Genomic DNA, 25,239 nt, shown 5'->3' on the forward strand with positions numbered 1-25,239 from the left:
TTTATTCCTAAAGGTAGAAATCATCATGCGTTGTTCGTTCTTCTGAAATTGGTGTTATTCACCTTCTTGGCCCCAAGACTGTTAGGATGTCTGTTTATTGATAGCCCTATAGTTTTGGCTCAGATTTTCCGCTTGCATTTCATACTCTTGCATATTTTAGTTTCCTATATATCTTGGCATAGTTAATCAATTTTTACTTAAATCTCCGTAGGTCATCGGGCCAAAGAAATGAAACAACAATTTATTGGCAGGGGAATCCTCATGATTAATGAACAAATGAAAATATCTCAAGTGTTATTAGTAGCCAATGAATTGTAAGTTATATCAAAAGGAGATGTGGCTGACTGTAAAATTAAGAGATAACTTGACAAATACATGTGCTTTCAGTGCTCATTTTTATAATCTGTGGACATAATTTTTTTTGAAAACAAGTTTTAGTATATATGGCAAGATTTAAAAATTACTACTCTCTGGAATAATAGTTACTTAAAAACCCTGATATCTGAAATAAATTATGAGAAATAGAGAAAATGTGTTTATTGTATAATTTTATCTAATTTTGAGTCTGCTAGGAAATAATAGAGAAATAGTAATTATGACCTACATGGGAGTAGTAAATATCTGAAAATACCATATGATGAAGAATTTTTAAATGATTTTGAGAAACATTTTTATGAGAATGCTTATTTTGAGATAGATTGTGATAGAGACTTGAAGAATTAGATGGGCAAGTCTTAGGTTTGGCTTTTCATTTGGGGAACACAACATGAACAAAGATTCAGAGTTGGAAATGGGCTTATGGTATGATTAATGATTACAGTAACGATTAACCTGGCTAGGGAGTAAGGGTTCATTTACAGTTGTGTTAGAGGTAATGTTCACCTATTACTAGACACACTACTGATGTAACGATGACTAAAAGATGACAAAAAGGGAAATTCAGACGAAGGTTGAATGTGAGACAGTTTCCTGAGGAATCTGATGAAATTTAATGACATGAGGAAAGAGAGAGAAATTCAGAGAATGTATGAATGTTTGAGTTTGTATGAAGCCAAACTCAGGCATAGAAAAACAGAAGAAGGAGACCTTGATGAGGCAAGATGATAGGTTTTGTTTCTTGATTTGGTTTAAGAGGAATATACGGGAGGACACAGTCCTGTTTTCCTTCTCTTTTTAAGGTTTACTTATACTGTAAAACTGGATGTTTTTCAGATTTCTCTAGCTGTTCTAGCTTTTGACATGGCTTTTGTGAAATCCACAAAAATAAACCAACAAAATAAACTTTTTGGAGACTTGTAAAAATAATTTCAGTAGTGAAGCCTGTATCATTTTTAATTGAAATCTTTTGTGCTCTAGAAACATTACATATATTTGAATTTTCCCCATTATTTGATACTTTTGTTTCACACTATATCATATTGGGAATGGGGTCGTAGCCTTAAGGGACCAATAGATCTCATTGTTAACTGTATTATAGGGAAGTTTCTTTCTTTGGCAGATGGGAGATTCTTTGGTCAGAGAAACCTACGAAAGTGAATGCTTCCCAGGCTCGTCAGTTTAAACCTTGTATTAAGCAGATAAATTTTCCCACAAACCTTATCCGACTGGAAGTCAATAGTTCTCTTCTGGATTATTACACTGAATTAGATGCAGTTGTGCTACATGGTCTGAAGGATAAGCCAGTGCTGGCTCTTAAGACTTCACTTATTGACATGAATGATCTGGAAGATGAAGACTATCAGGAAGAGTCTGGCTCTGGAATGGACAGTCTGAACAAAAAGTTTAGCAGTGTTTCCCTCAGGGAAGGGCCAAATAATGGGTATTTTGATAAACTGCCGTATGAGGTAAGCCAAAAATATTCAGTAGAAATATTGGATGTAACACTGTAAACTTTTTAGTATTTCAGTGTTTATGTTGTGAGATGTCAGAGGAATAAAGGCACTGATAAGGCTTACATAATCTGATATGTTGTATATTTTGATTTCGGGAAAAACTACAACAGTATGGTAAGTATTTTTATTGCTTTTGTTTTGTATTAACTTTAGTGATTCTGGATAAATAGTTGAACATATTGTATTGTATCACTGCTTAACAATAACTACATAAGCCAAAATTAATTATTCTCAACTTTAGTTTTAAGGGAAAATTAAGCTACATTTAAATATGTATAGTAATGTAATGTTTTCATTATTTATTTTTTTAACTTTAAAAAAATTTAATTAGCTTTTCACAGATTCATTATCATTTGTAGATACAGTTCTAAGAATACAATAATGTTCCCTTTCTCCTCCCTCCTTTCACCCTTTCACACACCTGTCTTTTCCCTTTATTTTCATAATTAAAAATTGTATTGTGAATGGATTGAATTTTGAGGGTAGATGAATCAGGTTATCTCTTAGCAATTGTTTAAAAATTCTGAACTGAATATTTTCATTTAAAAATTTTTGATTTAGAAAATTTTAAGGTCCTGCTATTGACAAGTTCAGATGATTCATATGAACTTAAAGATTTCAAAAGAAAATGCTATATCATTTGAATTTTCATAGAATAAAAATGTTTTCAAGTTCTTGTGAAATTAGTGTTATGCTGACAAAAATGACATACCAAAACCCTGGGCCAGTTTTACTCATTTAAACAATTTAACAAACTGGATGATTTTAAAAGGGTAATATAAAGAAATCATCCAGCATTTGTGAATTTAAGGATGTTGTCATGTGAGAAAATGCACATAATGCAGTGTACCTTAGTACTAGATCAGAAGGAAAAAATTTTCTGTGATCGTATCAGCAAATGTATAAAACAGGTTAACAAAGTAATGACTGTAGAGGTATAGAAATTTTATTCATTTCTTTAAAAAGTTAACATTTTATCAAGCTATCTATAATTGACTATCATCAAATATAATAAATATTTGGTTATCAAACACTAGAAATACATTCCCTGATATGATATCCATTAATCATATACATTGCTGATTAGGGTGCGGAGGGTCAAGATATGGAGGAAGGTGGATGGGACAGTTGTTTCCAGTTATTTTTACTAATGTATCTGCAGGGGTGAGGTAAAGGAAGGGGGCCATTGCTTGTAGTATCCAGCATCTGAAGATGGTGGAAGCCTTGATGTGGGGAGGAATGTACTGAGGATGTTATGTGAGTGGTTTTGATAGTTCTGAGATGTTATTGGCTTCACTACTCCAGGGTTGAGAAAATTCAAGATCTACTGGTTGACATGGTCCACCTTAGTACATCCACACACCCAGACACTTGTTGCAAAGCTTTCCCAGGAGAGTTGTCAAACCTGTTCGTCCTTCCATCCTCCGATGAGGCACTCCTTGATGTCCTCTGATGAGGGTCTTGAGGAGCTGGCTGTCCTGTGCCTCATGTGCATCTGAACATTCTGTTTACCTCACAGGCATCAGCAACTAAGGAGGCCCAGTCCCAGTACATGCACTTTAAAGTCAGACCACATCCTGTGATTTTCCCAATAACTGGGGTTTGAGTCTAATGGTTAGATTGGGGCAGATAGTCATGCAGATAGTCACGCAGGGTCTGGTTCAGTCTGTCATATGCATCAGCCTATCACATGCTGGTTAATGCAGTTGCCTGGTCAGTTCCAGCCCTAGCCCTTATGTCCCATGCAAACCAATGGGTGCTTCAGCCTAGCCCAGCCCAGCCCACTACAAGTCTAGCTCTTATGTGCACCAGTGGAAACTGCAGCCTAGTCGGATCAACCTCCATAACCCCCACAAGATCCACCTCCAGCCACAGTTCCTGTGTGTACTACCATGTGCTACATTTCTAGTCCATCCCATCCTGCAACCAATCTGGCTCTCACACACGTCCATGAGTGCTGCAGCTTGGCTCATCCTGACCCATTGCCAGACTCAGCCCACACATATGTGGACAGGTGCTGTTACCTTGTCTTGCCAGCCTGCCCTGAGACCTGGCTCTCAGGCTCACCGGCAGGAGCTGCAGACTAGTGGGGAGTTCCCCAAGTTGCCCCATCAGGCAAACTCCCAGACCCAGATCTCATACATGCTGACAGTTACTAGGCCTATGGCCAGCATAGTCCACCCCCAGTTCTGGCCTTTCCATGTGCTAGTGGGTGCTGTGTCTCTGCCTACCCCAGACCAGATATTCAGGTGCACCCATTGCTTCTTCTATAGCCTTGGCCAGCCTGGTCTGCTCCCAACCCCAGTTCCCATGAGTGTTGGTGAGTTCTATGGCTATGCTTATAGTTCTACTCACCACCAATCCCGGGTCTTGCACAAACCAGCGGGTTCCACAGACCCAGAGGTATGAACCCACATATCTCCTACAGAATCTGTCTGTAGACCTGGTTCTCTCACATGCAGGTATACCCAAGAAGAGGATTTCATTCACATTTATTTAGGAAATATAAGAAAACTTGAAAACAGTGCTTATCTCCTTGGAAAAGGATTGATATTCTTGAAAGTAGAGAGTGAAACACTTTTCATTTTTTACCTTTCTTCAGTGTTTAGGTTTTCTAAATTTTTACCTAATTTTGAAATTTTTTGTTGTATTTTTACATGTCAACAGATTTGTATGGATGATTGAATTTGATAAAATAGTTACTCTACTGAAATGGGTATGGGGCCCCTGCAAAGACTATGCAGTAGGACAGATTGTACTCCACTCTGACTACTATGTCTGTGGGAATTTGTAGCCAAGGAGCTCACTGAGGTTAAGTGGGTGGGAAAACATCAGGAAACATGAAGAAACATTAGTCAGATTCTGGCTAACTCAAACCAACAGGATTTCTACTAAAGTGATTGGACATCACATAGGTGGCCCACACCTGGAGGACTTGTAAAGGGTGAGCACTCCTGTTAAACTGATTTTACAAGGATGGTTCAAAATACACACCTGATACTAGTTTTAGAAAAATATTTTTTCATTTATTTGAAAGGCCAACTGAGAGACAGTAAAGAGGCAAGAAAGAAGTCTCCCATCTGCTGGTTCACGATGTCTTCAAATGGCTAAAACAGCCAGGTCGGGGTCATGTGGAAACCAGGAGCCAGGAATTCTCTTGAGGTCTCCTACATGTGTGATGGGGGCCCACGTACCTGGACCGTATTTTACTGCCTTCCAGATCCATTAACAGGGAGCTGGAACAGAAGTCGGCAGCTAGTGCTCAAATCGGCATTTTGATATGGGATGGCAGTGTCATAAGCAATGGCATAACATGCTGCAGCAGAATTAAGTGACTAGTTCAAACCTTATTATGTAAAGCACATTCATTGATCAGGCAATGCTTATATTTTATGAGCATTTCTTAATTTTTAAAAAATTGTATTGTTGCTGCTGTATGTAAATTGACACCAAAACAGCAAAATTCTGAACTGAGACACTGAGTGTACAACGCTACATAAATTGCAGAGGAGCACTTCAGTTAAAGGGCATGATTACAGGATGGGTGTTTAGCCTGGTGGCCAAGTCTGGTTGTAATTGTGTGCATTGCGTATCTGAGAATCTGGGCTCAAATCTCGGCTCTGCTCCCAGCTCTAGCTTCCTGTCAGTGCACACCTTGGGACGCAGCAGGTGTTGGCTCAAGTAGTTGGGTCCCTAGCACTCCTGTGTGCCAACTGGTTTGTATTCCTGGCTCCTGGCTTTGGCCTGACCCAATCCCAAGCCAATGTGGACATTTAAGAAGTGCTCTCCTTAGGTCTGGTCATCTTTTTCACCATCTCTCTGCATCTCTAAATTATTTAAAGGCCATAATTACAAAAAAAGGTAAATAAAAGACTCTGAACCTTCTTTTTTTCTGTCCTTTTTAACCTTTACAAAAAGATTTATTTATTCATTTTGAAAGGAAGAGTTACAGAGACAGAGATGGAAAGAGTGAACTCTTCATCTGTTGGTTCACTCCCCAAATGGCCACAACAACTAGGGCTGGAGCAGGAAAAAGCCAGACTCCAGGAGCTGCATTCCCACTTGAATGACAGGGCCCCAGACACTTGGGCCTGCTTCTACTGCCTCCTTTAGAATGTTAGCAGATAGGTGGATTGGGAGCCAAACTGCCAGGACTCGAACTGGCACCCATGTGAGATGCCAGTGGCATTGCAGGAGGTGGCTTTACTCACTTTGCCACAACACCAATACCAGCATTTTTAACATTTAGTCAGAGTTGGTCCTTCTTGCTTTAGAATTCTTGGTTCAAAATTAAACTATTTAAAAAGAACTTCTTTGAAAACTAGGTTAGACCTGAGCTGTTTACCATTCAGAAAAAATAATGGAGCACTTGGGAGTGTTTGGTGCCTCTTGGGTGTTTGGTGCCTGCTAGACACAGTGAGCTATACAAATTGGGGCTTTTGGAGGATTTTGTCTCTTGGGCCAAGTATGTCCTCTGTTTGGGGGTTGCAGGCTGCTGTACAAGGTGAGGGCCCTGCCAGGTCTTGGTGGCAGCTCTCTGGCATCCCCAAACTCTGAAGAATAGAGTCCTCCTTGCTAAGATTAACCTTGATCCTCAAAGTAAAGAATGGCTAAAAGCTTCAGGATAAGTGGAAAAGGAAGATGCATTCCGAAAAAGAACAAAGAATGTTCCAAAAGAGCTCAGCACGTTAAAGAATTCTCAAACTAGATGATAATGCTTTCATGAAGGATGTTAAAGAAATAACAACTGTACTAATGCCCGAACATTGCCAAGAGTTAATGGAATGTGAGCTGACAGATGAAAAAGATGCCATGGAGGAGAGACTGAAATTAAGAGAAACAGAAAGCCTTGTGGACTGGCTTGGGCAGTACCTGATGTGGATGTACCAAAGGTGGACAAAGGTTGGAGGCAAAGACAGAGGGATGAAAAGGAAAGAGCAAAGCAAAGGCACAAGGATCTGGCCTCGCAGACTCTTGTTAGGAACTTGAAAGGCTCCATGTGACAGATGTTTAGTGACAGTGTGTGCATTGGTTTCTGCCCTCAACAAGTGAAAACTGTCTCTTTGTATTTTAACTTGGCCTTTATTTGCTTCAATTCAAATCCAGTGTAACTCCTTAAGTTTGGGGAGAAAATTAAAGTATTTTCTGTGGTGAATGAAAGCTGTATTCATATTCTAATGGGATGCTGTCTAATATCCAGGTGTTAAAATGCTGTCAAATGTTAATGTGTTTAGATTGTTCTTAAGACTTGGTAATTATAGCCAGTAAATGGTAAACAAATGATATACCAATAAATAAATTCAGGTTCAAAAAAAAAGCTGTAAGCATATTTAAAAATAAAACACAGCTTTTAAAAGAAGAAAAAATAAGGAGTTGGTATTGTGGCATAGCAGGTAAAGATTCTCTCTCCTTCCCCCTCTTTCCCTCTCTCCCTCCCTTTCTCACTCTGCTTCCATCCCTCCCTCTGTAATTCTGACTTTCAGGTAAATAAATAAATATTTAAAAGGAAAAACTGTGGATTATGTCAGGGAGATAACTTTAGAGACAAACATCTTTTTGATACTACCTTCCTAATTTTTTGCATCTGTTTACTACTCTGTCATCAGTGCCTGCCACCTTACATAGCCCCTTCTCTTTCCTGGAACTCTGTATTACCCCTGTGTAATCTCCCACTTGCGCTCTTCAATATCACTACCTGCAGTGATCTTCCCAAAACACAAGTCCAGAGAGTGTCACCCAGTCGTCACCATTAGACTCTCCTCAGCTGCTTTGCCCCTCACGTTTTTAAAACCAAGTCTTCTCACACAAACACTTTTCACCTTTGAAGTTAGAATTGTGTGTTGTGTGGGCTCTAGCAGCATCCTGTGCCACTGTCGAGACTTGTAAGATGTATCACTGTGCTCACCATTTAATCCCTGCTGCACTGGGAGCACTCGGACGGGGAGCCATTTCTTTCCTGTCACTGTCGTCTGGCATGCAGTTGTTTAGTGTTTAGTCATTAACAGTTATCCAATTGCATCTTTGTATCTAAAGAAAGTGGATAGTCAAGATGAGCTGAGTATATTTTTTGAGTTTTGAAAAATAATTTCATATTAAGTATTTTTTAACACATTGGGATTTTATTTACTATGTGAAAATACTGTTATAAAATATATGGCTGTTGTTTTTTGTTAGACCACATTATACACATGCTTTATAAAGTAATTCTCTTTTTCACTCTTAATGATTTTGGTTTCTCTGTTTCGTGTAGCTCATTCAACTGATTCTGAATCATCTTACACTACCAGACCTGTGTAGATTAGCACAGACTTGCAAACTACTGCACCAGCATTGCTGTGATCCTCTGCAGTACATCCACCTCAATCTGCAACCATACTGGGCAAAAGTAAATGACAGCTCTTTAGAATTTCTACAGGCTCGATGCATTCTCGTCCAGTGGCTTAATTTATCTTGGACTGGCAACAGGGGCTTCATTTCTGTTGCAGGATTTAGCAGGTTAGTGCAAAGCCTTGGTGAGGTTTGGTTTTGTTTTGTTTTGTTTTCTGTTTTCTCACCAGCATGCTGTACTTGTTCTTCAGTATATAATTTCAAACATAAATACTCTATATCTCACAAAAATAAAAAGAGAAGCATTTTCTGTATCACGTCATGTTCAGAATACTGCTGTTTAGAAAAATGAGTAAGTTGTACTATTTAGCTGAAGTTCATAATAATAATAAAAAAAGGATGCTTAAAGCTTTGCTTCACATTTTTTAAATCTCAAGTGACTTTCAACAGAACTCCTTTTTTTTCTTTCTCATTTTCAGCACAGGTGATTAACGCATTTTAAAAACTATTTCCAAATCAAAATCTACCTCTCTAATGTGATTTGTCATAAATGGAAAACAATTTATTATAGAACATTTTAAATTTAATCTTAATTACATGTGCAATACATCACCCAAATTTAGAAGCTCATTTAAACTAATTATGTTGAAAATGCAATTGCATGCTAAATAGACGACCACACTTGGCAGACCTGCCCAGGTGTTTCTGCTCCTTTCTATTTAAGCATTTAGTTTTCTTACCATTAAATGTCACCTGTTAGACATTTGAAAGCTTACACAAGTGCATGTTCATTTAGTAATGCCACAGTAATTTTTCTTATGATGCAAACAGGTGTTTTTATTTAACTTTGGTGATGATCTCATTTTATGTTACATAAAATCTCATTCCTATGAAGCTAAATAACAAAGAAGCAAAAACTTTGGTGAAATAATCTGTTATTTTTCATTGACGTATTTATACTCTTTTATCCTGCTTTTGAAGACCAGGAATGAACTTTAGCTATAGTTATACATATCCCCAGTAGACTGATTCTTGAATAGTAGTGTATGAATTAGAAATTTATGTATGGAATCTTATTTCCTTTTGATTCAAGTTATTAAATGATGTAATTCTAGAAGTAAATATTTGATAATAAATTTGGGTGAAGTCATAATGTTTGTAATAGTGGTATGTTCAAGATACCAACATTGGTAGTTTGTGCATAAATATTAAAAACAAACCCAAACAGAATTAACCTAGAACACATGTTGAAACCCTAGATGCACTGAGTTTCTTTTCTGTCAGAAATTGAACTAGGGGATGGGATCCATTGCTAGACATTTGACAGTAGTTCAGTGGAACACAATGAGTAGCAGAAAGGGCATGATTCCTTTCTTCCTCATCAGAAAGGCCATCCATCTCTGACATCCCCATAACTGCAGACAGATTAATAAGAGAAAAGCCTAAGAAATGTATGTAATCATGTTTTCACATGATACAGCAGTTCTAAGAACAAAGGTTCATTGATGCAAGGGAAACCATCATGCTGAAGTTTGATGAAGTAACTGAAGTAACTGGGCCAAAAATGGTGTGGTGTATTCATAATAGACAAAGTGGGAAACCTTTCTTAAAAAAAAAGGAAGCCTAGCAAGGCCTCTCCATTGAGGCTTTCTTTGCCTCTTTATGGTGGCATTTCTGGATCTGGTTCAAGGTCTTTCTAGAAAGAAAGTCTGATGAAGATCTTATGACCTCCTCTTGGACAAAGCTAGGTCCACAAACCTCTTTATGACCAGCCTTTAGATAAGTAGGGGAAGCTTGTTGTAAATGCTCTTAGACCTTCTGACTTGTTCTAGTATCTGTGACCTGACTTGGAAAAGTGGAATTCTGCTGACTGTAACTTGTTTCAGAGAAGGATGGGGACCAAGAGCCAGGAGGGCAGAAGATAGTCAGAGAGATGTTGGCCCAGACTGCTTCTGAGGCTCTCCAGCACCTTGTGCAGCGGACTCAGCATGCCAGAGTACTGTAGTTGAGGTATTGATTTTGTTTTCATAGATTTTATTTATTTGGAAGGCAGAGTGGCAGAAAGGGTCAGCGAGAAGAGCAAAAGAGATCTTCGATTTGCTAGTTCGTTCCCCAAATGGGTGCAACTCTAAAACTAGGTAAGGCTGACAGCAAGGACTCCAGGGACTCCATCTGAGTCTCTGATGTGAGTGTAAGGACCCAAGTATCTGCTGCTGCTTTCCTAGGCACATTAGTAGGGAGCAGGATTGAAAGTGGAGCATCTGAGATGGGAATTCGTGCTCTGATGTGGGATGCTGTCATATTAACTGACAACTGTCTGCACACTGGATCAGTTTTTTTGAGGGTATTGTTTTCTGAGCCTCACCCACAACATAGTTCTTTCTAATTCTCCTTGATCCAGACATGCCAGTTTCACCTACAAATTTTCCTGTCTGCCAATGGGAGCAAGAATGAAAGCTAATGACAACTCTATTTAGAGTATATACAATCACATCAGAAACTAGCTAACTGAATTTGAGATCCAATTGAACAAGTGGTGTCAGTAAGTGATAGCTTACATTGCAAGGGCGAATAGGATGTTTTGATTGCCCTTATCAATGTCTCCCTCATGTTTTCCACTATTAGGAATACACTGTTTTCACACTTTGTATGTAAAACATAGTGAGTGTTATTGAGCAAAGAAATATATCAGATATATGATATAGTTCCTGCTTTCAGCCTTTAGGGAAGATAATAGTGTAACATTAGCTATCAACATATCCTTTATATAATTTTGTAAATAAAATCATAGGATGGTAATACTTTGGATACTAAAGAAAACATTGGAAATGAATGGCTGAAATCTGGCTTTGGCAAAGTGCTTCATATGATCATGACAATGATTAGTAAAGATAATATTAAATAAATATTTAAAATGTTTATCTGAAAATCAGAGTTACGGAGAAGAGGGGAGAGGGACAGAGAGGGAGAAAGAAAGAAGAGGAAACAGGGATCTTTTGTCCGTTGGTTCATTTCCCAACTGGCTTCAGTATGCACTGTTGGGTCAAGCCGAACCAGGAACCAAACGCTTCATCAGTTCACCTGAAGTTCCTGTGTGGATGGTAGGGGCCCAGACACTCAGACCATCTTGCGCTGTTTTTCCCAGTTAGCAGGGAGCTGAATCCAAGTGGAGCAGGCAGGACATGAACCACCAACCATGTGGAATGCTGGCATAGCAGGTGAAGGCTTTATTCTCTGAACTACAATGTCAGCCATTAAACTGGTTTTTAAAAGCTTTCTGTGAGACTAATTCTAGCATGTAAGCAGAAAACCTAGCAATAATAATCTTTGAATCTTAGGCTGGTTATGGATAAGAATTTTTCTTTGCAAAGCTTCCATCTACTATCTCATCAGCGATTTCTCTATTTTCAGTTTACCCAGGTTAGTTGCTGTGGGGATTTGAGTAATCACAGAAGTGCAGACATAATGTTCAGTTCTTACTTCCCAACATTTCAGGCAATGAAGCCATAAATCTTGATAGCATGCCTTTAAGTGTAGTCTCTGCCCCTGTTGAGAAAATAAAAAGTTTAACTCACAAGAGATTCTCTTTGAACAACACATGCTGGAGTTTTGCCTGCTGATTGCTATTGGCCCCCTTGACTTGACTGCTGAATTGATAGTCATTATGGCTCGTAGGCAGCATTCCCAGAATAAACAATAAATATTCATGGCTTGATTATTAATGAATAATCTATGAATAAGTAGGGTCTATTTATGTTCATTACTGTGAAGAAGACTTATTTATAATACTTTAAAGAAGAAAAGCACATTTTAAAACTAGACACCAATGATATGAGCTACTTCTTGAGCAAGTTTATGGAGGAAATGTTTGATGTAGTTTATTTTTCCCACCTAAAAACTATTCTTCCAAATAAGAGCTATTTAACTGAATTTTAAAAGAATTTTTAAGGAAATTTGTATCACTGAGAGTAGCAAAGGAACAGGTTAAATTAGAATAAAGAGAACTTAAAAATTTCTAAAGAGTTGTTAAAATCTCTGTAGCTACAGATTTGTGATTTGCAGCTTTGAGTACTGCCTATGCATAGCATTGTTCATTGATATCACATATACTACAATTCTGCTCTATAGCACAATTCTCTAAAGCCGTGGACATTCCTTGCCTTCTCTGCCTGCTTGTGCTTCAAAGCCTAATCATATCTGTCATTTCCCAGCCGAGCTGGGTTTATTTTTCTACTCCACTTTTCTTCTCAAACATTTGCTGAATCACCCTGATCTCTGCCTCATATATGGGCGAGTTTTTACCCCAATGACTCTGCTTGTTCTAGGAATGTATTTCTTCAGGAATGTGATTAGATAGTTTCTAGATTCAAAGGTTATATTAGATATTATCTCACACAGCTATACTTTCATGAAATAAAGAGCTTATTGCCCATTCATATACTTATCCAGTTGCCTAGGTACATGTTATTTGGCTGTCTCTTTAGATTGTCAACTCCCAGAGGCAGCTTTAAGACTCTCTTTCCTTCTTCCTACCATTGATGGATAGTACTAAGCATAGTTTACTGGGAAGTTATATTTCATGGTTTTATTTTGGTTTAGATGCTTTAAATGATGTTCCAGGTTATTTGGGTTTAAAAATATCTTAAATACATTTCTTTACAAAACTTGAGAATCAGCTAACAAAAGATGAATCATATGCCATTGATATTTACATGTAATTCTCCCCATACCTTTTTTTTTTAAAGATTTATTCACTTTATTACAGCCAGATATACACAGAGGAGGAGAGACAGAGAGGAAGATCTTCCATCCGATGACTCACTCCCCAAGTGAGCCGCAACGGGCCAATGCGCGCAGATCCGAAGCCGGGAACCTGGAACCTCCTCCGGGTCTCCCACGCGGGTGCACTGTCCCAATGCATTGGGCCGTCCTCGACTGCTTTCCCAGGCCACAAGCAGGGAGCTGGATGGGAAGTGGAGCTGCCGGGATTAGAACCGGCACCCATATGGGATCCCGGGGCGTTCAAGGCGAGGACTTTAGCTGCTAGGCCACGCCGCCGGGCCCCATACCTTTATACCTTGGGAAGAGTTAATGTCTTATTTTGTGAGAAATACACACAGATTAAATTGCCCATTCATGTAATTTTAATTATTTTATAGTACAAGTTACCACTTAGAAAATTACTTGTTCCATATTTATACTATTCTAGACAAATTAATTCACCTAATAATATGTAGAAAAAACTCCTATTCTTACAGCAGTGGAGCTGGTTCAGGATTGTTTGTCTGAAGTTACGGCTTCCTACAAATATATCACTATAAAGTAATACTTTATAAGAATTCACCCTATAGAAGGGTGGAGAGAATCCAAGTACCTATGAAACTGTGTCACATAATACAACGTAATTAATGAATTAAAAATAATAAATAAATTCAAAAAAAAAGAATTCACCCTATACCAAGAATAGACTACAGGAAACAAAGACGCTATCGTTCTTCTTTCAGGACACCATCATCACAATTAAGAGTAGTAAAAAGCTTATCAAAATAAAAGTGCACACGTAGTTATGTACTAAAATAAAAATTACTTGAGGAGAGGTAGGGAAAGAAAGTTGTATGTAGTTAATTGAGTCTGGTGTTCTGCCCCTTGGGAAGAAGGATATTATGGAAAGACAGATGGTACAGACCTTGTCAGTAGGCTATGGGAATATTGGTCAAGAAAATATGCAATATTGGAATCCTGACAGTAAGAAGGAAAATATATGAGTGATCATTCATTTCTATTTTGTTTTCCAATTGAGTCAACTGGAGAAGTTCTGCTGTTGTTTACCATTTGGCTTCCTGACTGCTTTGATAGCATTCTGTAATCCTTGGAAGGAAAGCTGAGTCATGAGACCACAGAGAACAGGGAAATCAAGGTACTCTGAGCTAGATATGAAAAATAAATGTAGAAGGGCTTCGTCAAATGGTCAGTGTTGGGAGATAAGATGCCTACGGCTTTTAATTCTGAGATTTAATATACCCACTTAACTTTTTCAGTCTGCAAACAATTTTAACATTATCCAATCAAAATAGGATATTCTGTACTTCTCTGAAATTCCATATATATTTCTACATTATTTATGAATAATGAAAAAAATCTCATAACTACTGTGTATATTCAAATGAAGATTAATTTAATTTCATTATATTTCTTGGGAATATTTTGACCCCATTAAGGGAAAAATGTCTTTAGTCACCATAAATTAGTTTGTTCCTGAATACCTGACACGTGCTAAGTGCTAGGTTCTTCGAGGAACTGTTGTAATTACCAAAGAATTTGATACAGGTTATGCAAGTCAGTATAAAAATTAGTGAGTAAGGAAATTGTGATTAACAGACATAATGATTGGGACATGATGATACCAGAGTTTGTTACATAGGAGATATCATAATTAATTTAGTATATGTTACCCACCTTTGGAATAGATGCAGAATCTGAGGATTTAAGCCACATCAAAGGTAACACCTGGAGCCCATACACCATCTTCACTTCCCTGGTATTGCAAGATGTCTGTATGTGTGTGTCTGGGGTGAGGACGGTGATCCCCCTGTTTTTGCTTCATTTCTCTTCAGTCTTCCCTCCACACAAAAATCAGGGAGGTTGTGGGAATTCCATCTCTTCAAAAGCCACCATCTGTGTCATAGCACTTGGTATGACCCGTTCCTCCTCCCTGGCTGCTCTCCTTGTTCCTGCCTTTGGGCCTCTTAAATCAGCTTTCAAAGTGTTCCCCACTCCCACTTATCCTGCACAAGAGCTGTTTTGCACATCCCCTTCGCTTTGCATGCAATGCTTTTCCTCCAATGTTTACTTTACTCCCCCTCTACCTTCCTGTAAGTCTTCCTCACCATCTCATTAGGACTTCTCTCACTACTCCCTCCATCCTTGACATATTCTATTCCCCTTCCTTGCTTCCACAAGTGTATGTTTACAAATCCATGGAAATGTAGAATTGGAAATAAGTTTCTTGCAAAAAAAATTGAAAGCCATGTCTAATTGCTCCCATAATTTCATTTTTGTTATCTTCTAAGACTTACATCTTTAAAAATTAATATTTTGCACCGAAGTAAATATACCTTGATTCCAATTCCGTTTTCCATGAGCTTTTTTAAAAAAAGATTTATTTATTTTCATTACAAAGTCAGATATAGAGAGAGGAGGAGAGACAGAAAGGAAGATCTTCCGTACGATGTTTCACTCCCCAAGTGAGCCGCAACGGCCAGTACTGCGCTGATCCAAAACTGGGAACCAGGAACTTCTTCCGGGTCTCCCACACAGGTGCAGGGTCCCAAAGCTTTGGGCCGTCCTCGACTGCTTTCCCAGGCCACAAGCAGGGAGCTGGATGGGAAGTGGAGCTGCCGGGATTAGAACCGGCGCCCATATGGGATCCTGGTGCTTTCAAGGCGAGGACTCTATTTGCTAGGCCATGCCGCCGGGCCCCATGAGCTTTTTTTTTTTTTTTTTAAGCTTTTGTCTTCTTGAAAGGCAGAGTGACAGAGAGGAGGGGTAGACAAAAAAAAAAAGTCTTCCATCTGCAGGTTCATTCCCCAAATGGCTTTAACAGCCTCGGCAGGGAGGCCAAAGCCAGGAGTCATAGCTTCATCTACAAGAGTGGTGGAAACTCAAATGCTTGAACCATCATCTGCTTCCTGTCAGATGCATTTTTGGGGAGCTGAAACATAAGTAGCGAAAACATGAACCAACATTTCAGTTTGGGATATGGATGTCTCAGGGGATAGGCTTAACTTACTGTGCTACAAAGTTCCCATCTGTGAATTGTCTGAAATCCCTTCATGTGTTTCCTCCTTGGCACTTTTCATTCTCTGATTTGTTGTTTGTTTTACTCCTTTATTCATAATCTGCTTTTATCCAAATGTAAATAAGCTTCATGAGACAGGGACTATGTTTTGTCCCCTGTAATTTCTCCAGCATGTACACTACAACTGGGTGATAGTAGGCAGTGAATAAATATTTGATGAATGAATGAATGAATTTTATATGTATTGCAAACTGCATTGCATTTGTATTCCTAACTTCAGCCTTGGCCCAGCACTGGCCATGAGGGCATTTTTGGAGTGAACCTGTGGATGTGAGATTCTCTTGCTCGCTCTTGCTCTCTCTCCCTATGTGTATGTCCGTGTATGTATGTTCTCTCTGTGTGTGGGTCTGTCTCTCAAATAAACAAACAAAACGTTAGCTAATATGGGGTAGGCATTTGGTGCAACAGTTAAGATACTGTCTGGGATGCCTACATCCCAATCAGAGTATCTTGTTCAATTCTTCTACTTCTGATCCAGCTTCCTAATATGTATCCTGCAAGGCAGTGGGAGACTTGGGCTGGATTTCCAACTCCTGACCTAAGCCTGACCCAGCCTGACTACTGAGTTTATTTGGGAGGTGAATTTGCACAAGAACGACCTCTGTTGATCTCTGTATCTCTCTGCTTTCAAATAAAATGAAAACTGAAATCAGCTAACAACAACTAGCAAAGGAAACAGTAATAAGATGGCTGGAAGAGATCCCAGAGATTCACATGAGGAGTGACTATTTTACAGTCACAAATAATTGAAATGATGGACTGAGAAAGAAGTCAATGAGTGCAGCCTTTAAAATAGTAGAATACAGTGAGCAGAACAGACTGCTGTGGATTAAGAACAAATGGGCATCCAGGTGTAAATAAGATGTGTGGGTTTCTGGATTATTTACAAGAAGGTACTTCAAGAACTGTGAAAAATGGAATTAAAAGATCAGTTTATTTGGATGTGAAAAAAAATTTTTTTTTTAAAGATTTATTATTATTGAAAAGCCGGATATACAGAGAGGAGGAGAGACAGAGAGGAAGATCTTCCATCTGATGTTTCACTCCCCAAGTGAGCCGCAACGGGCCAATGCGCGCAGATCCGAAGCCGGGAACCTGGAACCTCCTCCGGGTCTCCCACGCGGGTGCACTGTCCCAAAGCTTTGGGCCGTCCTCGACTGCTTTCCCAGGCCACAAACAGGGAACTGGATGGGAAGTGGAGCTGCCGGGATTAGAACTGGCGCCCATATGGGATCTCTGCGCGTTCAAGGCGAGGACTTTAGCCGCTAGGCCACGCCGCCGGGCCCAAAAAAAATTTTTATAATCCTCCATACATAGGTTTTTTTATAACATTTTCCTAAGCTTTGTGACACAAAATCACAATAAATAAGATGTATTTATTTTTATTTGAAAGGCAGATTTACAGGAAGAAGGAGAGAGAGGGAGAGAGAGAGATCTTCCGTTCTCTACCTCGCTTCCCAAATGGCTTCAACAGCTGAAGCTGCATTGATCCTAAGCCAGAAACCAAGAGCTTCTTGCAGGTCTCCCTCATGGGTGCAGGGACCCAAGAAATTGAGGCATCCTCTGCTGCTTTTCCATGTCATAAACAGAGAGCTGGATCAGAAATAGAGCCCATATAACTGGTGCCTATATGGGATACAGGTGCACCGGCTTCTGTGATGCCCCACTTTTGTGCATGGAGTTCAAAGAAATCTCACAATAAAATAAGCTTAACTTTTAATTCCATTTTCCACAAACTTTTTGAAGTATCTATTTAAAGTAAATTTATAGCAACTCAATGTTTTTTAAGTGTGAGTTGGCCAAGTTTTTACTTACATTTTAGTATTTGTGGGGGGTGCTTTGACTTTTACAAGCTGCCTTCACATATTTGATATCAAAAATGGCAAGACTATGTGGTAAGACCTGTTCTGCACTTCATGCTGCTCCAGCTGAGGAAATGCAGAGACTTGGGGAGAACGCCTCTTCCTAGGTCCCTGCCAGCGAGCAGCATGAGGGCAAAAATCCATCTTTGGGCTTGAAATCCGGTGCTACTTTCTTGATTTATACATGTAATTTGATTTAGTTCCATTTTGTTTTGTATGTTGATTTGTAAGCTTGTCAACTCATTTGGGAAAAAAATATGTGGCATAAATTAACCAGCTCTGTTACTGATGTGGCCCTGATGGGCAAAATTTTGTGAAGAGACCTGGACAGGGATATTGGATGCACTATTTAAAGGTTCAGTTTGGCTAGCTGTTAAGTTTCACAGAGTCAAATGCTTCTAGATTCACGTTTTCCTTTAGATTACTTTGTGACTAAGATAAACACTGTGATTCCTGCTCTCATAAAACATTCTGTATCTTTCACCTTAGATTATTTTTTATTATTATTATTTTTACTTCATTAATTACATTGTATTATGTGACACAGTTACATAGGTACTTGGGTTCTCCCCACCCCTCCCCAAACCCTCCCACCATGGTGGATTCCTCCACCTTGTTGCATAACCACAGCTCAAGTTCAGTTGAGATTCCCCCATTGCAAGCGTATACCAAACATAGAGTCCAGCATCTTATTGTCCAGTCAAGTTCAACGGCTTCTTAGGTATACCCTCTCTGGTCTGAAGACAGAGCCAGCAGAGTATTATCCCAGTCAATTGAAAGCTCCAACATACCATCAGCAAAAATTTACATCATTATGGAATTAATTGACATAGTAATGAGTAACCAATATGTTAAAAGTAAATGCGAGTTCCCAGCCACCTTCTGTGACCACCTCACCTATACTTCAATTTTAGTTTATACACAACATATAATGTTCATAACATAACATGTTATACATAACATCATATCATCTTAAATTAAGGCAACCATGTGGTATTTAACCTTTTGGGATTGGCTCATTTTTATGTGAAACTGTGATGAATATTTTATAATAATTTCAGTGTGAAGCAGCCAACCTGGTAACTAGTAACAGCTACAAGGAATATATCACAATTGTGTAGTTAAGCTAACTTAAATTTTGCTTAGGAGGAAGCTGGTCTGGTTTTTCAGGAGACTTACTGAAAGCTGTCCTTCTGTATAGAGTTTTCAAGATATGTCATCCAGCACTGAATGGCTGTGTGTGAGCAATAATCTTCTAAGTTTAGAGTTTCCTAATTTTTTTCTACATTACCAGTATTATGTGAATTACCATGTAAGAAGTAGAAAAATACACTCTGCTGTCTTAGTTTTCTGCTTAGGTTAATTGATATTTTACATGTTCTTAGGCTGATTTATTTTAGCCTTAATTCTGCTTTTTTCTGTATGCAGTGGATGAGAGCTTAGGCAAAACAAGTTATATATTTTTTCTAATTGAAGTATATTCGTCCCAGTGTATTTACTTAGAGGTGATACAATTCTGAAATTCTTACACAACATATCTTGCAGGTTTATAACATTCACATGGTTTTTACAGGTTTCTGAAGGTTTGTGGATCTGAATTAGTACGCCTTGAATTATCATGCAGCCACTTTCTTAATGAAACTTGCTTGGAGGTTATTTCTGAGATGTGTCCAAATCTGCAGGAATTAAATCTTTCATCCTGTGATAAATTGCCACCTCAAGCTTTCAACCACATTGCCAAATTATGCAGCCTTAAACGACTTGTTCTTTATCGAACAAAAGTGGAGGTAAGAGAAACTTATTTGCATTCTTGCTACTATAATAGCCAAAGGAATATTTAGGTGCCTATTAATTACTCATTATAATGCAGTTTTTTACTTCTAAACAAAATTTATGATGCTACCTGATTATGTGATGTATATGAGTCAGGTTGACATTTGAGACTTGATTAGTGTTTGTAGCCCTTGTGTATGCTCCTGAGGAATAGTGTTCTTTCTACTACTACTTGTTGACTTCTTTATTTAATGGAGGGTTGAACTTCTGATTATAAATTAAACTGTCACTGCAACGAGAAGGAAGGAAAAGAGGGAGAATAATTTTATTTTGAAAAAAGAAAGGCATTATGGTACATTAGGTTAAGTTGCAGTGTGAGACACACACAAGCTGTATCAGAGTACTGGTTCTAGTCCCAGATACTCCACTTCCCACAGAGCTTATTGCTAGTGCATCTGGGTGGCAACTAGTTCAAGTACTTGAGCTCCCACCCCCTCATAGGAGACATGCCACAAATAGTCAAAAACACATGGGGCTTTAGCCCCACTGTTTGTTTTGTCTGTCTGTCTGTCTCTCTCTCCATAAATAGAATTTTGCAAATATATAAACAGTTACTAAAACTGCTGCAATCATTTCAAGCTTACTTGGAGGCTACTATGTTTTGAAGTTACTGGGAAATATTATTCTTATCTGTGTTCTTAAAACTTGTGTGATGGTATGCAGTTCATGTACCCAGGCGAAGAAGCCTGGTGAACAGAAGGCAGGAGGGCATTGCTCGGGAGGCGGAGGGAGCAAAGTGATATTTATCCTGGGTTTGAATTTAGGGGTTAAAATTACTAATAGAATAATTAATGAATCTCATTAAAAATAATAAAACAAAAATTTTGAAAAAATGGAACCATGTCACATATGTTAGCATACTTTTTTTTTTCATCTATTGTCTCCAGGACTGAGTAGTGTAAGTCAGATTTCAAATGAAGAGCATGTAGTTTTCCCAGCTATGTTCCCTTTACAGATTGTCTAGCGGGAGTGTGTTTCTGCACATAGGTTGATGTGTGCATGCTGCTGTTGCTGTAGGGTAGAATCCTAAGAGTGGCACTGATGCAGGTGGGAGCACATGTGCCTGGCTCCTGGGGTAAGCACCCACCTTGTCTTGTACACTTGTCCCACCTCCCCGATCCTGTTGGCAGTGCTCTGTGCTTTCTCCTATTACATGAGCATTCTGACCTGGCTCTCGCCTGGAGGATTTACTCTTCTGCCTGTCTCAGACGTTTTCCAGGTCATTAAGTATTGTAATGTGTGTTTTTTTTTAGCTCATTAAATATATTTTCAGAAGTGACTACTTAGAAAAGTAGAGCCCCTTTCTGGTTTGTTTCTGTTATAGCACCTATTTTATTTCCTTTTTAGCATTCTTATCACTTTCTTAAAAGTTTTTTTTGTTTCCTTGCTTATATTCTGTCTCTTCATGTTAAGAAATGATGATAAAAATGTTTGTCATTTCCATTGCTAAGCTTCCAGAATCTAGAATATTGTTTGGTAAAGACTGAACAGTCAGTAGACACTTAAGAGCTGGAGTTGTGGCTTAGTGGGTAAAGCCGCTGCCTGCAATGCCAGCATCCCATTTGGGTGCCGGTTCACGTCCCACCAGTCTCAGACATACATACAGACTTGTTTAAGTCTTGTGAGATGACATAATTATACTGCTTATTAACATAAATTTTAGGCTCACAAATTGTTACACTATAAACCTGGCCACTTTGTAGTGAATCTACCATAACAGTTACATTTTTAAATAAAAAGGCAGCACTTAGTTCATTTCATTTTTCTTCTTCATATGTTCTTGAGACTGAACAATAGTTTTCATTTTTATTCTATTTTTTCATGTTTGGGGCTAGGGTTATGACAGTTTTGCAAAATGAAATGGGATAATCCCAGTCTTTTAATTTGATCTGTAATCATTTGAACAAATGAGAATAATTTAGGTAGAGTTTATTTGTTGACGGATCTGGCAGAGAGCCTTTTAGTGATAGGTCATAATAAGTACTTTTATTCTAGCACTTAGATATCTTTTTTTTTTTTTTCAGTACATGGAAGTCTGAAAATATGGGGGCTTGTACTTATTGACATATTTTCAGTTTTGGGCAGCATACCTAGTTAGAATTTGAAGGATGACCAGTCTGGAAGAGATTGAGATTCTCATCCCAGCACTACCTGTGAAGATTAGTGATAGGGGTTAAGACTAGCCTTAGATTTTCAGACTATCTAAAAAAAAAATTATTTTACTTCAAAGGCAAATTTATAGAGAGAGGTGGGAGGAAGACAGAGAGAGAGAGATCTCTTTCATCCGATGGTTCACTCCCCAGATGGCTGCCGCAGCAGGAGCTGGACAGGTCTGAAGCTGGGAGCCAGGAGCTTCTTCAGGTATCCCATGTGGGAACAGGGCCCAGTGCCTTTGTGCCATCCTTTGATCATTTCTCGGGCCAGAAACAGAGAGCTGGATTGGAAGTGGCTGGGACTCAAACCAACACCCAATATGGGATGCCAGTGCTGTAGGGAGACAATTAGCCAGCTAAACCATCATGCTGGCCCCAGATTTCTAGATTTTTAAGCCTCAAATGTCAATTGAAATGTGGTATTAGCTCATGTTTTCATCGATCTATGACAAAGTGACTCCCTATCGTGTGAGTGTAAAATTGTTAGCTGTCTTCACTTAGGTAGAAATGTTCATTCTGATGTTACATATATCTGGGCTTTAGTAGCACAATTACTATTGTATTGGCTTGTGGACTGTGGAGTCTGAGACTCCCAAGCAAGATAATGCCCCATTTTAAAATTTCATATTATTTGGGGAAAATATAGTAGACTTGATTATTAAACAAGCTTTGGAAGAGAACAATAGGATAAAAACTTAGCTTGATGGGGATCTTAGATGTAAAATGCTTTGTGAAACTGTGTTCTAAGAGATGCTTTGAAGTGTGCATGCCAGCATGGTCTAAGTTTCTAACTAGTGCAGTTTTCCTAAATTTGTCTCAAGAGAGTGGAAGAATACAAGTGACGTGTTCTGTGCCTTAGGGATATTGAGAAGATTTCAGATTTCAACAATAAAAGAAGTTTGCACGTGTGTATGAACCTGGGAAAGTAGCAGTGGTTTCAGAAGGACTTAGGTCTCTGCCACCTCGTTGAAGCTCACTTTGCTGAGTCAGCCTCTTAGCTTAGGCCTGGGAAGAGCCGGGGCTGCCAGTATTTGGGCAATGAACAAGTATATTGAATGTCTGTGTCTCTGTCTCTGCCCTTTCAAATAAAACGAAAATAAATGAAGAAAAATGAAATGAACTAAGTGCTGCCTTTTTATTTAAAAATGTAACTGTTATGGTAGATTCACTACAAAGTGGCCAGGTTTATAGTGTAACAATTTGTGAGCCTAAAATTTATGTTAATGAGCAGTATAATTATGCCATCTCATAAGACTTAAACAAGTCTGTATGTGTGTCTGATTCTAGAGGCTTTTGGAGACTTGACTTCTTCTAATTCTAAATATTAGGAAGACACAGGTTATATTATTGAATAGAGTATATTCTCTATTCTAGGTATTTTACATTATTATGGGGGAGTAGATGATATTCCCATCTTAGAAATGATGGCATTAGTATTTCCAAAGATTGATAAATTGTCCAGTGCCCAGATCAGTGATTAGAAGCAAGGATTTGAACTTAGATCTTGTGGCCTCAATGTTGTGGATAAAGTACAATGTAGCTGAGAGCATAGAATAATACTTACGTTGATAGCTTGGTTGCCTGTTTCTGAAATAGAGGGTTTCCTTTACTGCTTATTTGTTTCCAAATTTGCAATTGGTAATACAGCATTGTCACTCACATACACAGCATTGTAATCAAGTGTAAAATACCAACCAAAGTATCTTTCCAAAGCATCTTTTTAGTTTCAGAAATCATCAGAAAGATGGAATTGTTTTCTTTTATTTCTGTTATGGACAGTTTAAACTCTTCATTGTTTTTGCAATAATAAATCACAATTCTTGAATTGATATCCTTCCCCTCAGTACTTGGGAGTGTGACTTTGGAGGCAGAGTTTTGACAGAAGTTCAATAAAGTCATTAGGTTGGACTCTAATGCTGCCTGAGAAAGAAATTAGGGTTAGGGTGCAAACACATGTAAGGGAAGACCATGGAAAGATATCAGAACTTTGCTGTCTACCAACTAAGAACAAAGAATCCAACTCTACCGACAGCCTCATCTCAGGGTAAGAGCCCATAAATTGCGAGAAGATATGTTCATGTTAGGTAAGCCATCTTGACTGGCGCTTTTTGTATGGCAACCCTTAACAAATCAATACAGCTTGAAAGGATGATCCAAGAACACTTTTTTAACATAGTAGATAAAAAGGGGTCTTAAAGATGAGTCTTGGGCATCACTGAAGCAATCTCGGTTACTGTTAAAAGTTTGAGCTTGTTTACCTTTCCTTTGAAAAAAAAATCTGAAGGAGGGAGTAAGAGTGGGGCTTGATAGAGAGCTCAGTAAGAATGTTTTTCTGTTGCTTAGTAGCAGACAAGAAAACCAAGAGTTTTTTTTTTAAGTTGGAGCTATAAATGGAACACCTGCATCCAGTTTTGATTGCCTCACTTCAAGAATGATAGAGCATAAATTGAAAGAATCTGAAGAAGTGAAAAAACTGATTATAGGTATTGTGGGGAACTGGTATATAAGAGTAATACATAAGTATGGTTCAGCGACTGTTTACCTGGCCTACCTAGGTGTCGCAACAGTCTCAAGGACCCCCTTTTACCTTTATCTTCATGAACTAGAAGACAATAAAAGTAGTTGAACTTTGATTGGATATGAACACTTCTGTTTTCTTTTTTCTGTGTCTGTTTATGTATAAGTAAAAAATTTCCCCCATCGAAAGCAAGTGCCTGGCTTTACCACACACACACACACAAAATAAGTAAACTGTCTTTTGAAAAGAATATGATTTATTTCATACCATTGATTGGCTGTCTACCATGCAAGTATGGTGGTCCCCCTACCTGATTGTACATTGGTAAGGAGAAGCAGAGACGATTTCCCTTTTAGCAGAGCCAGTGCATCAACTCAGACCCTAAGACCACACAGTGTGGCAGGTGAAGCTCCTTGTTCGACGGAGCCTCTATTGATAACCAAGACCAAGAGGGGAAATTGAAATCAGAGGACTTTTTTTTGGTCACTGAGATTGACAGCACCAGTCATTCAGAACCCAACCTGTCAGTGCTGTGAGAGGGGAAGTAATCTCAGAGTTGGGCAGACTCCTCTTCCAAAGTGCACGGAATCGTAACAGTGATCAGTAAAGGAGTCTACCTGGAAAGGACACGATTCATTACAGATAGATGATTAGCCAGTTCTATTGATGTTAGTATGACCCAAGTGAAACCAGATTAGGATTATGGGTTGTTTTGAGCTTAGGAGAACTTTGAAAATTGGTGCTTAAAGGTACAGAACAGGTTGATACCTTGATCTTAACAAAAGCAAAAGAAAGT

At 38.6% G+C, this 25,239-nt stretch overlaps 1 protein-coding gene across 2 annotated transcripts in view; it reads left to right on the forward strand.

The window, feature by feature from the left end:
• Positions 1-25,239, forward strand: part of FBXL4 (F-box and leucine rich repeat protein 4) — a 52,601-nt gene that overhangs the window by 7,839 nt on the left and 19,523 nt on the right. For both annotated transcript variants that reach the window (XM_004580363.3, XM_058660595.1), the window contains exons 3-5: positions 1,499-1,844; positions 8,143-8,387; positions 19,513-19,726. In XM_004580363.3, coding sequence (XP_004580420.2) covers positions 1,499-1,844; positions 8,143-8,387; positions 19,513-19,726 — 805 coding nt within the window. The remainder of the gene's footprint in view (positions 1-1,498; positions 1,845-8,142; positions 8,388-19,512; positions 19,727-25,239) is intronic.

This window comes from Ochotona princeps, chromosome 1, assembly GCF_030435755.1.
Source record: "Ochotona princeps isolate mOchPri1 chromosome 1, mOchPri1.hap1, whole genome shotgun sequence".
Taxonomy (NCBI): Eukaryota; Metazoa; Chordata; class Mammalia; order Lagomorpha; family Ochotonidae; genus Ochotona; species Ochotona princeps.